Below are 12,803 nucleotides of genomic sequence, written 5' to 3' on the forward strand. Positions count from 1 at the left end.
TTAGTTAATTTAAATTATTAGAAAGCAAACCAAATATTTACTACTTATTGGCGTGATATTAACATATAATTTACAAACTTGTCTAATGATATTTCTGCGTTTATTAATGTAATAATAATTTGAAGACGATATGCGACACACGATATACTAGTACATAAACATAAGTCATATAATGTTTAGCTCTAATATCACACCATTAAACTAGCATTAATATTTAAATAAAAAGCAATGTTATAATCCCCCTTCCACTCTTTTTTAAACATAATATTAAATAATTAGAAACATAATTACGGTTTTCGTTTATTTAATACAGATCATTACCATATTTGTATCATAGTGCCGTTTGATAGGAGCGTTGGAATACAATTTAATTCAGTTTTGGCGTAACTTCTACTTGATAGATCACGATAAGAAGTGGTGTCGACAATCCATTGATGCCTAGCTTTCAGCTGCAAGATTTAAAGCTCCATGGAGAATTGCGATCGCGTCCCTTATTCTTGCCTGTCGCGGCTGAAACGCACGTGCTTACCAAACATAAGAATGTCTTTGTGAATAGCTATGAAAAGCTTTGAAAAAATATGTTAGTGTTATATTTTAGATATGCATAATATACATTTTTTAATGTTATATTTTAACATTTGTGTATGGTTATGAAAGACCATAGTGATGAATTTGGGAATTTTGGCAAATCTTTATGATCAGATTTGTAATAAAAAATAAAAATAATTATGCCTTTTAATTAGTCTATTGAATTGAATATGTTTCTGACCATCAAGAACATACAAAAATTTAACAAAAGCTTGACAAATGGGTGACGCATAAATTGAATTACTCAACAAATATTGATGTTTTAAAAAATGTGCATTTTAATATATTGTAAACTATTATTACAAAATAAATATTTGTCACTACTAGAATAAATAATGAATTGTCAAGAGTCTGTCAATGCTTATTGTTATTAATACATAATAGTTAAGCAATAGCTGAGAATAATGTATTTTAATTAAAATATCAAAAACCGCAATTATTTTCCAGGAAAATTGTAATGTTTGTTTTCACAATATCAGCGAATTAGCAGTTTTTTGTTTACAACCAAAAGTATGATTAAAATTCGCTGAATTTTTGCCATCAATTTTGCAATCATAAAGGAAATAAAGTACAGAAAGCAATTTAGCAAATCTTATATTAAAATCATTAAATGTACAGTAAAAAAGTAAAAAGTGACATGTCACAACAAATAGTTGGTCGTCTAATGTTATCTTGAATTAGGAATCTGAAAAGAATTAAAAATATTTGTTAAATAATAATATTATAAAATAGTAATCAAAGCACTGAAAAAACGTTTATTTAAAATGAGCACATAAAATTATAATGAACTTAAAAAACTGTAGAAAAAAAAATAAAATCCAAGAAAAAATAATTTAGAAATTAGTAAATTTTTAATTAAGGATATGTTCAACCTTGCATTATCTTTCTTGAGTGTCTTTATATAATATCGCAACGGGAGATGATGCAATATTTATTGTTTATTTAGACTGATAAGGGATCCTTTCGAGTAAGTAATAAACGCGAATTTGTAAATATACATTTAATAAAAACAACAAACTAGATCCATAGAATAAAAACCATGCGTCAACTGGCCTTATAAGAAAATTAATGATGCAATGATTCAAAATGTAAGACGAGAATTTATGAGTATTGTGAAAAATGTAGTAAATCTAATTGTTAAAAAGCTTATGACAAAATAAATACTAAAACCGCAACAAGCATTATATTTTTAGTAAAAATGAATAAAAAAATTGATTTTAAAGATTTTTTACAGTTTTTGCTTATTTTAATATTTTTAATATCCCTCTGATTTTTATTTATTTATCTAAATAAATAAAAAATCCAAAACAGATTATTATATTTCATGTCAACTAAATATTATATTTTATAGTGTAAAGATTTATTAACCAAGAAATTAAACCATGAATATATTATTATGATACTTACCAATTACTTGAATACATTTTTCTCAATGCAATTTTATGTATCTTGACTAGCGGACTATCAAGCCCATTAACTCGAACAACTTTTATCTGTTTGTCAAGCCCTGCATCCTTAAAAAGTGTTACTTCTATAGGTGCATCGGTGGATAAGTTTCTGCTTACCAAAATAATGGATTTTTTTAAGAATTGAGCAAAAGCATCCAAAAAATTCAAGCTCATTGTTGTATTCCAGTCCTTAATTTTGGATAATTATAATTATAAATGTTTTAGGCAAATTTATTCACAGTTATTTAAAGTTAATACTTACGGTTGCATTTTTTTGCAATTCTTCCACTGTATGTACGGTTTCTTTCTTTCTAGACTTGGTGTTTTTCAACACCACTTTCTTGGCGTTAGTTGCCAACGCTTTCAAGCAAATGCCTCTCAGTTCTTTGAATCTGCAAATTTTAAATATGTATTAAATGGTTATGCTTACATAAATCAGAGATACGATATTAGTATTTTTATACTTATAATGCCACGTTTCAATTGGATAATCATGTTTAGCAAAATTGACTATGTCTGCATTTCTTAAATATTGCAAAGCGGAGTCACGGTGATTTAATACCGGTGTTTGCTCGTTTTTGTTTAGATCAGTAATCCCGTGTACTTCGTAGTTATAAAGTATACACACTTCTGAGAAACTCATCAAGAAGACACCTTGAAACTGTTTAGCGTAAGTTTTTTTTTGTTCAGTGGTTTGAGAGGTTTTTGTTTCCTTTATTTCTGATTTCTGCAATATTTTTTTATCTTCTTTCTTAATTGTGTGTCGAGTATCTTTTTTTAAATACTTTTTATATTCTGATTTAGACGATGCTTTTGCATGCTTTCTTTTATTCTTTCCTTTCTTTGGCTTTTTATTTCCAACTAAGGGCTTTGTTTCGACGGAAACTTCAGACGTTTCTTTAGACCCTGCAAAAAAATATCATACATAAAATTATTTTAAATTTCTTTATTGAAAAATGTATACCTTATAACTTAGCCAATAAATAAATAAGCAAGTTTTTACTCAAATCTAAACAATATGTTCGAAATAAAATTCGTAGAGGTTTCAACCAACCACAAAATGTTCTTTAATATATAAATTATTCTAAAGACCATTTCGAACAAACGAAAATATAAATCAAAAGATTCGAAAGTTGGGCCGGGACACACATAGTATATTTCAATAATAAAAAACAGATCTCGTGACCAAACAATTGCGTTATTAATTAATTGACCACCTAATAGAACACCCGTAAATCACCCACGAGTACCACCAAATGCTACTCTTTGCTTAGAAAGAACGCGCGTTAGACAACACATTCTATTCTACTGATAATGCTTACGTTCTTCTACCCTTTGGTTATCGATCGCCAGAGTTATCATCTGGGCCGTTTCTCTTTTAATATGTGAACATATTTCGTGTTTCTAAGAAGCGATGCCATTGACCTGCAAACATCATCTGCGACTCGCTAGAACTGAATCGCAGATGAGGATGTTTGGAACGGAATCACTGCAGCTGAGAGGATTATAAAATTTATATTCAAATATTAGGTAAAAATCAGTTATTTTAAAATTTTAACATAAAGGTTTAAATTTCGTCTGATAATAATAAAGGCACTTTTATTTATGTAATATTTTAAGCACAGTGTAATATTTTTTATCAGTTAGTTATATACTTATTAGGTTAAAGGTACTAATTATGTATCAATGGTAAAATGTCAATAAAGATTACGATCCAGACGAATAAACTTGCGTTCAAAGTAAGATTAAATAAAAACCGAAAGCTTTTAAGATTAAATACGCAGCACAGTTTATAAATAGCATTGCAAATGGATTTGAATAAATCAACATGTAGATAAGAAATAACGTTTGAAACAAAACACGTGATATCTTAACTTATATAAACACAATTATCACAACACAGTATATGTTGAATGAATTGTATTATGTATTCATACTCAATCAATATGTACCTAACAAATCTGATAATAATTTGTCGCGACCACCCATAAACGTTGCTTAAGAATTAAAAGACCTAAATCTTAAATGTGTTTATTGTAATTAATTTGTAAAAAACGATTTTTTTATCAAATATTATGCTTATCCGATAAACGTTATTAAGAGTTCCCAAACACTAGCATTAAAATAAAAAAATCTAGAAAATTACGCATTTTATAAAATAATAATGTTTTTTTTAATCATACGCTGTTATATTATATTCGTCATATAGTCTGATAATATTCGTATTAGACAATAACAAAGAGTCTGTTTCTGCCCAAATCATTTTAATTGGTAAGAGGGTTTAAAGAGCTACAACACTACCACTTAATTTAAAAACATTTAAAAACACTAAAATTCAGCCTAACTTTAACGTGGAGCTATGCTTAATCGACCGAGACGACCGACCCCTAGGAGAACGAAAAAAGCAGCAAAAGACGGCCACTTTGACTTTCAGAAAATTCAACAATACACGCATAGTATACAATTTAATCAATAAATATGCCTAATAAAATAAATATATTTATTTATGCATGTAAATAATTTTGTCATATTGTATTTGTTTTATGTATAAAATAAAACCTTATGCGTGGCAAACAAAAGGCACTAATCTTAATAGTTAAATAATCTAAATCGATAGTCATATTTTACGCTACAAATACAAATATACCTAAATACTAATCGGAATAAACTCCGAAGTAATTTAGAACAATGTCATACAACATAATACTGGTACCAGACGCTTTTTCTGGAACCAATCTAAAAATAAGTTTCCGAGACACTATTCAGATCATAAACATGTATGATTTACCTTGAACGCGCTCACACGTGCATATAATATTTGGTAACCTTTCAAGACAGATAGTCACTAAGAGGGATTTTTGCAACACTGTGTTTAGTAGTTGGTTGGTAATGAATATTACTTATTTTAAAACTTTGCCCCTTTTTGTTGAAAATGTTTTTTCAAGCGAAATTATAAAAATTCTCTAAAAACTATAACTTTAAATTGCTAACGTTCGGCAAAATTTAAGCACATATTTTTTCTGTATAGAAAAGCTAATAAAAATCCACATTATTTATATTATATTTTAAATACCGTATAAACTAACATATTTAAAAAAAAAATTTTTTAGAATTTGATGATTTTTATACATATTTTGATAAGTGTTTTACAATTTAAATCGTTAAAATCAATTTCATTGTTCGTTCTCAAGTGCGCCCAAAACCAGGGACTTCCCTTTCAAATTTGCTTACATGTGACAGTTCTACTGTCATCTGGCAAGCGCTCGCTACGTCCATTTCTGTGCAATTAAATAAACAGTGAAATATGTTATAATCACGTCGTTTTTCTTACAAAGTGTCAATTGTAGTGATGTAGCATTTATTATAGACAATATAAACAAAAGTTTAAATTATGAGTGTGACAGTAAGTGTTTGGTTATATGAATAATATCACGGTTATTCTAACAAAATTACCATTGACTTTCCAGGATCTAATATTAAAAGACAAACAGCAGTGATTTGGCAATTTAAGGTATACATACCAAAGTTAATTAAACATATTACAATGGTAGTAGTAATGAAAAATCAACAAAAAGTTACATTTTACCCACTATATAGTATTGTTTACAGTCAATCTTCAGAATCAATGAGAGATCTAATAATGTTTACATATGGCAAACAATTAAAATACGACGTACAACTTATCAGTTTAAGAAGTGATGCCAATCTACCTGTTTAATCCTCTATGGGAACTTCTAGAACTATGGGTTGTCGTTTAAATTTAATTTATGGATTATATTAGTAGTGATAATGTGTTCAATGTTTAACTATTGATTGTTTTTAATTATTTTTCAGAAGCAACGATGGATCAATTTGATGACCTATACGGCTACAGCGTAGAATTGGTATATATAAACGAGTGAATCTTCTCATGTTTAAGTCCCTGTCAGCAAGAACTATCTTTTTATAAAGAACATACTACATAAGTTTGATGTAACTGAATATCTTGAATATGGCTATTTCTAAAGATGAATGATGGCACAGAACAAAAATTGATTAAAAACCATGACGTATACATCAGAATTAAAAATAAGCCACTCTTAGATATTTTGACTATCGATTATTCTAGGTATGCAATCACATATTTATAATCATTGTAAAATGTCGCTTATTAGATAACATCCAAGAAACTACACATTTATAAGCTGACCGTTGGCTGATATATACGGTTCCCACTGCGACAGCGCCGATTCAGCGACGTTAACTTTCAATCCTCATACATACTAAAGATATTTGGTTTATTGCAATTCTTAAAATCTGACATATATGTGAATTAAATCGGAAGCAATGATAATGTTTATGTATTATAAAAGGAAAAACTCACTTTTCGGCCTCAGAGCCCGGCGACGGGAATTCAAAATTTGAAGATTTCATTACGAAGATTGTTTTATGATTGTTTATCTAATTGAATCAATGTATTCTTCTTATCCTAAACACATCATGTATATATTTACTTTTTATAGTTATAACACACCTAGTTAATTTGCAATCTGATTATTTATAAAAGGAAAAACTCATTTTTTGGCCTCGGAGCCCGTCGCCGGGAACTCAAAATATGAAGATTTCATTACGAAGATTAAACTAGATAAACAATCATAAGATTGTTTATCTAGTTTAATCAATGTATTTTTCTAATCCTCCACACATTATGTATATATTTAATTTTCATAGTTATAACACACCTAGTTAATTTGCAATCCGATTATTTATATTCAGTCAAATAACGAATTAATGAAAATTATTGTCGAGTAGCAAAATTTTATTATTAAATAATAATTATTTAAAACTGTTGTCATGGTACTGTCGACCATTTTGTTTTATATTTGAATGCTTATTTTTCATTGGTCGAAACAACAGAACGCATTACCGGCACCTCGGAATGCAACAAAGCAAATTTTATTTTTATTATTATTTATTATTATAATTAATTATATTTCCTTTGTTTACGTGTATTATTATACACCGTTCATACAAAGCGATGCAGTTTACAGAGTAAAGAATTAAACAGAAAATGTTTCATTTTAAGTTTTATGCGTCCAGAAGCGACGGCTTAGAACAATTATATATAAGCTTATAAAATAGATAACAATGTGCTTCATCGCACAGAAATGGTAACCGATTTCGGTATCCTATTTCAAGAGAACTACATATTCCATTAGAATATAAAAAAACATATGTAATAAAGCCACAAACATGTTGGAATTTGTCTGAGTTCAAGGACATAGTGTTTCCTGTAAAATCAACTAGTACGCAGTATAAGCATGTTTCTTTAATCTGGTTTTAAAAGAAAAGATGCGAAAAGGGTTTCACAAATACCTGTACAGTAAAGAATATAATTGTGATGTATATTTTCTTTAAAAATATGTATGTATAGATCAAAAAAAGATTAAGATCAAACGTTAAAGTACAATTATGATGTTTTAATGAAAATGGTGAAAAAAAATATTTTTAATTAAAACAAGCTCACTAATAAAATGTAATGGTAATCAAGATTACAATTTGATATTTTACATGAGAAGTGTAAATCGCGTAGCTAATGTGACGTGTTAGAAATTTTCATTCCTGTGTCACGAATAATTTATAAGAATTATGGAAGGTTTGGAACGTTTTGAGCCATAGTACCAATTTTTATTTATTCCATTGGTACGTGTACCACACGTGATACGCGATATGGTTTTAAGTTTTTTTAACCCGTTGTAACATAACATAAGTGAGCCCAATGCATTACACCGGGCTAATCAATAAGTGCATACATTAGACCTAAATCAAAGTCTAGTAATCGGTTGAATTTATTATAATTAAATAGTTTACAAGCAATAAATGTCACCTGCAGCTCCATACCGTATTTTTTTGATTAAAAACTCGAGTCTTCTGCGGGACTCGAACCCGCGGCCTCTGGATTATTAGTCCAATGACTTACGGATTATGCTATTTCGGTTATTTTGTAAGTAATTCGCAAATGTGACACGAGTCAAAATTACATAGTGCATATACACACATCAGATATCAGCTAACATTTGTAAGGAAGAGCCAAATATGAGTATCATAACAATTTTTTGGGGCTATAAATGTACTAGTAGTCGGAGAGCTTTGCATCTCGCACCTATATTCAACATTATTGTAACCAATGATATAACAAGTAGGGTAAGAATTTTTTTTCATATAATGTGTAATAAAAACTAAATTTTGTTTATGGTGCAGTGCGATTTTTTCATTTTTTTTTCTTGGCAGTCGGCGAATTATGGAACGTGAGATGCAATCATTAAGATAATGAAAGTCGTATGCGTCCTTCTTCAGTTGAATAAGAACCACGCACAACAAGTCAAAAATGGGTACCGCACGAACCGAATAAAAACCGAGTACCCACTGGTTGAATCTAACCAAGAAAATCTAATATTTTTTTGATCGTATAACATAACCACAATAAAAAAAGAAACCATACCACAACTTTTTAAAACTTGGCAGATAATTCAAAGTATGAGCAACTGAGTCAAAAATTGACAAAATGCAACGTCTAGTCCTTACATTGGTTAGCTAATCGAAAAGGTCCAATTTTCTCGTACGACTATGCGCAACTACATTTGATGAGTTGGGCTATAAAATATTGTCTCATTTGTCATACTTGGATCATATTAATAGTGCTTATTTTTAATAATGTTGAACATGTTTTTGGGCCAGATTATACTTGTAATATCGTTCGGGAACTGCGTTCTGTATATTCTTGTCTAGCCGTGCGGTGCTCACCCCTGATCTAAAGTACAAAATTATTTGCGGGCCAGACTGAAATGGAACGGGAACAGGGGGTCAATCATATATGCTGCAGGGCATAGACAGTGTTGTTTGCAACCTTTATAAATTAATACATTTTGATGTTTTTGAGTAATAATTATAAGAAAAATATAAAAAGCTCCACTGCGCCCGCAAACAGCAAATGAGCAAATTTTAAAAATAAATCGCGGCTTGCTTAACTTTAAAGCACAACTTACGGCCCGCGAGCCGAATACAGCGGGTCAAGAGAAATTATCTAGTCCAGTCTCCAAATAATATTTTAAATAAAAATGCATTATATCAAACATTTTTTAAAACTAGTATTTTTAACACTATAAAATCCGATGGCACAACATGTGTACCATTTTTGCCGTAAGAATTATTAGTCTATGACACAATTCGTTTAATATGTTTTTATTAGAATGCAGAAAGCCTTAACTTTTTTACTAAAAAGTATTTATTTATATTTTAATATATTTTTAATAATTCTCAAATTGTCCTTTTCTGTTAAATTTAACCGTGTAGTGTAAATAGTAATTTGATTAAAAATTATTAAAATTAATGCAAATTTACTAAATATTATATCATAAAAAATTTTCGTTGTACAGCCATTTCAACTTTACAAATTATTTTTTTATATTCTAATATTGACGATTATTTAAATTTAGGAGAATAAGAAAGGGGTGTTAAAAATACATAAAAACAATTTGTTGTCATGCAGTGTTGCAAAAAAATTACGTACTAGAGCATATGGTGATATATTTTCAGCCCATAAATTTGTTTTAACTACGAGTATGAGTCAAATTAAAACCATATTTTACAATAAAAATGTTTGCTGCACTTGTAATAATCATAAAATAACAGTGATCAAAAAAAACTCACTTTTGACGTCATCCGTGACTAAAGAATGAGGTTTAGTTGTGATAAAAAAAGTGCAACAACCGGTGATAAACTAGATTAAACATGTAAGGTTTTTATTTAACATATCTTCGTATATTATATTGTTTTAAGATTAATTTTAAAATTTAACTATATTTTTAATTAAAGTAAATGTTGTACATAGCATCATTAAAAGAAAGTTGGAAGTATTTTTTTTCTCATTCAGTACTTATACATGCTGCTTTTTGACTTACAGTTAAAATTCAATGTGTTCCGCGAGGCTGAAAAGGTGTTCCATCCCTGCTGTAAAAGTCATTGCCCTCTGCTACCCAAATGTATAATATATGTGTATGGTTCTAAAACGTTATGATACTCGTTTTTGATTCTTCTACCTCAAAAGTTTGCCGACACTTTTATATTACATATAAAATGTATTTTACATATAAGAAATAAACTTAAGAAAACTTGCTTTTTAGACCTGGTCGCAAAATATATCTGGATATATTATTTTTAAATCATAAAATAAATAAAATGTATATGCATAATTTTCATAATAAGAATAGGATTTTTATGCCTATGTATAAAAGATGCAAATAGCAGCACCTAGGTAAAACGACCCCAGTTGAACGGTACATACAAATTTGACTGGTTCTAAGACGCTGGGTACAATAAAATACTAAGCCTTTCAACCCTTAACACGTGAGAAAAGTTTAGAAACTTTTTTACATCGGAAACATTTTGTAGGTTAGATAAGGTGTGTTATGTTAGGTTATGGTATGTTACGTTAGTTTAGCTACATTATTTTTTAAAATATAAAAATAATTAATTAATAGAGAATAGAATGAAAAAAACAATATTTTACTCACCCGTTTCTCCTCTCGGAAATACTTCCGCATATACGTTTATAATGCCATTGTTGTATATGGAATAGATGACCTTTTTAGAATATCCGAAAGTAAAATCCAAAAGTATTGCAAGTGTCATCTGACTCATAACAAGCCCGGCATCTTTGATCCTCAGCTCGTTCTGGTAAAAATTACGACTGGCTAAATGTTTCACCATATATCGATTATGCAGTAAATAGTCGAAGTATGTTCCAAATTCATATTCCGATCCAGGTATTAAGAACGATTCACCTGCCAACGTGCGCCTGATAAAGTTCACTTTTTCGGAACCCTTGTATTGTATTGTCGATCGATTGCGATTTGAAGTATAAAACCCCACAAGCTCGACGGACGTTTTCGGCTTCTTGTCTGTATGATAATACCAAGGGTTTGTTATCAACTTGTCAAAATCTTCAAAATCGGTCGTAGGTCCATCCATTTCCAAGACCAATTAAGCACTGATCCTCTAATGAGATCGATTGCGCATTTCTCCCTCCCCTTCCGGCGTCAACCTGTGATTGGTCAGTATTTGAATCACATGCACCAATAAGAGTCCTTTCGCTAGTGCGTGGTGCCAGTGCAAAAAATGTGCAACGTGCAGACTTAATTATGCCGTATTATTTTTGCCACTGATAAAAAATCAAAACGTAAATTTATTTGTGCATATTTTAAGTGTTTACTATTTGTCATTAGAGTATTCGTGCTCAATAATTAATTGTATTATAATAACCACTCACACATAAATATAATTTCACTAAGCAACCATATCCAAATACATTTTCACTAGTAGATATATATTTAAGCTATGCCAATGAAACACAATTTAAGTCAGGTTTGGTATTTAACAGCAAATGGACCTTTTACAGCTGTTATATTGAATGTGTATTTTTCAGTAAAGTTATATTTTCACTATAAAGAATTTAATTTCACTAACTGTTTTAGTAAAAATATAACTGAATACGTTTTCACCCGTAGATATTGATATATTTCTACTAGCGAAAATATATTTAAAACGTGAGGGAAATTATTATATATGGGACTCTAAAATTTCTATGAACTAAATTTGACAAAAAATATTTTTTTCACATGAAAATGATGTTAAAAAATATCAAGAAGATAATTTCTAATTTTGTTTTCTTCTAGGTTTTACGAAATATGTAATGGTTTTCGAAGTATTGTTTCAAATGAGCGCTGCAATTAGAGTTTTCAATCCAATATTCTATTCGAATATTATTTGTCCTATTTAAAACTATATGAATATACGAATAATTGCTCGAATAGTCTTAAAAAAATTGATGCGTTTTTTAGATATTTTTTTAAATTTTAAATTTAAAAATATTGTATACTTGAGCAACACGGGTAGTTGTTTTCTTTCTGGAGTGACTAATACAGCTCTAATATTCATGGTCCTATATGTATCTTTATTTTGTTTCAAAATGAGAGACAATGAGACGCTTCATCTTAACAAAAAAAAATGCTTTCACGCCTCCGAAAAGCATTTGTGAAAAAAATTTTGCTTGGTGTATCTACTATGACCGAAATACGCAGAAATCGTTCGTAAAAAAAACAAATTTTGGGAAGACCCACCTTTTATTGTTGTTTATTGCATATCTTAAAAACAGATGTGCGGCGCAAATTTTTGTAGTTTGTTTCATTTTTGTATTTATTGTTTCAGGACACAAACAAATTATTTCAGTCAAATTAATAACTCGATCTCGGAAAATTTATTTTTAGTTATTTAATTTAAATGCAAATCCGCACAAAACAACGCTAATATAGATCCGATCCTAATGTATAACAAAGTCGTAGCTTTTTTGTATAAAAAAATCGATAAAAGTATGTATTTTAAGATATAATTAACTTTCAAATTTAAACTTCCTAAATCGGTAGAGGTAGGTTGACTGTCTCGTGACATCCTCTCACGATGCTGAACTGTTGTCCGTCGATTATCAGGGAAAGGTTAGCCTTAGTTAGCCCAGTTAGAAAAAGTATTTATCACAATTAGCGTCAGCATATGTAGATTATCCATGTAAGCAGCAGTCTATTTAGTTGAAACTGAATCAAGGAAGTTTACAGGTAAAGTATCAATTGCAGGTGTTTCTCTCGGTCGGCCGGCAGGTAATAAATACCTTACCGGCCGACCAGTTGTAGTTGTTGTATGTTCAATATTGCTGCAAATGTACATAGCTGCAATGAT

The 12,803-nt window shown here is 29.5% G+C and overlaps 1 protein-coding gene across 1 annotated transcript; it reads right to left on the reverse strand.

Annotated features, from left to right (window-relative positions):
• Positions 1-1,165: 1,165 nt before the first annotated feature.
• On the reverse strand, positions 1,166-11,066 carry LOC148231291 (uncharacterized). Its single transcript, XM_088195008.1, has 5 exons — positions 10,589-11,066; positions 2,501-2,942; positions 2,299-2,428; positions 1,996-2,225; positions 1,166-1,273 (listed from the first exon to the last, which is right to left on the reverse strand). Coding segments are annotated over exons 1-5 (1,260 nt in total). The 5' UTR covers positions 11,046-11,066; the 3' UTR covers positions 1,166-1,272.
• Positions 11,067-12,803: the final 1,737 nt, after the last annotated feature.

This window comes from Plectrocnemia conspersa, unplaced genomic scaffold, assembly GCF_051122295.1.
Source record: "Plectrocnemia conspersa isolate PC_06_02 unplaced genomic scaffold, ASM5112229v1 ptg000010l, whole genome shotgun sequence".
NCBI lineage: Eukaryota > Metazoa > Arthropoda > Insecta > Trichoptera > Polycentropodidae > Plectrocnemia > Plectrocnemia conspersa.

What these genes read in the sequence shown, in the direction of transcription:
- LOC148231291 (XM_088195008.1), bottom strand. Translation starts at nt 11,045, where the DNA reads ATGGATGGACCTACGACCGATTTTGAAGATTTTGACAAGTTGATAACA. An exon ending in ATTTCCGAGAGGAGAAACGG is followed by an intron (nt 2,943 to 10,588) that starts GTGAGTAAAATA and finishes ATTTTTTTGCAG; the next exon opens with GGTCTAAAGAAACGTCTGAA. An exon ending in AATTGCAAAAAAATGCAACC is followed by an intron (nt 2,226 to 2,298) that starts GTAAGTATTAAC and finishes TCCAAAATTAAG; the next exon opens with GACTGGAATACAACAATGAG.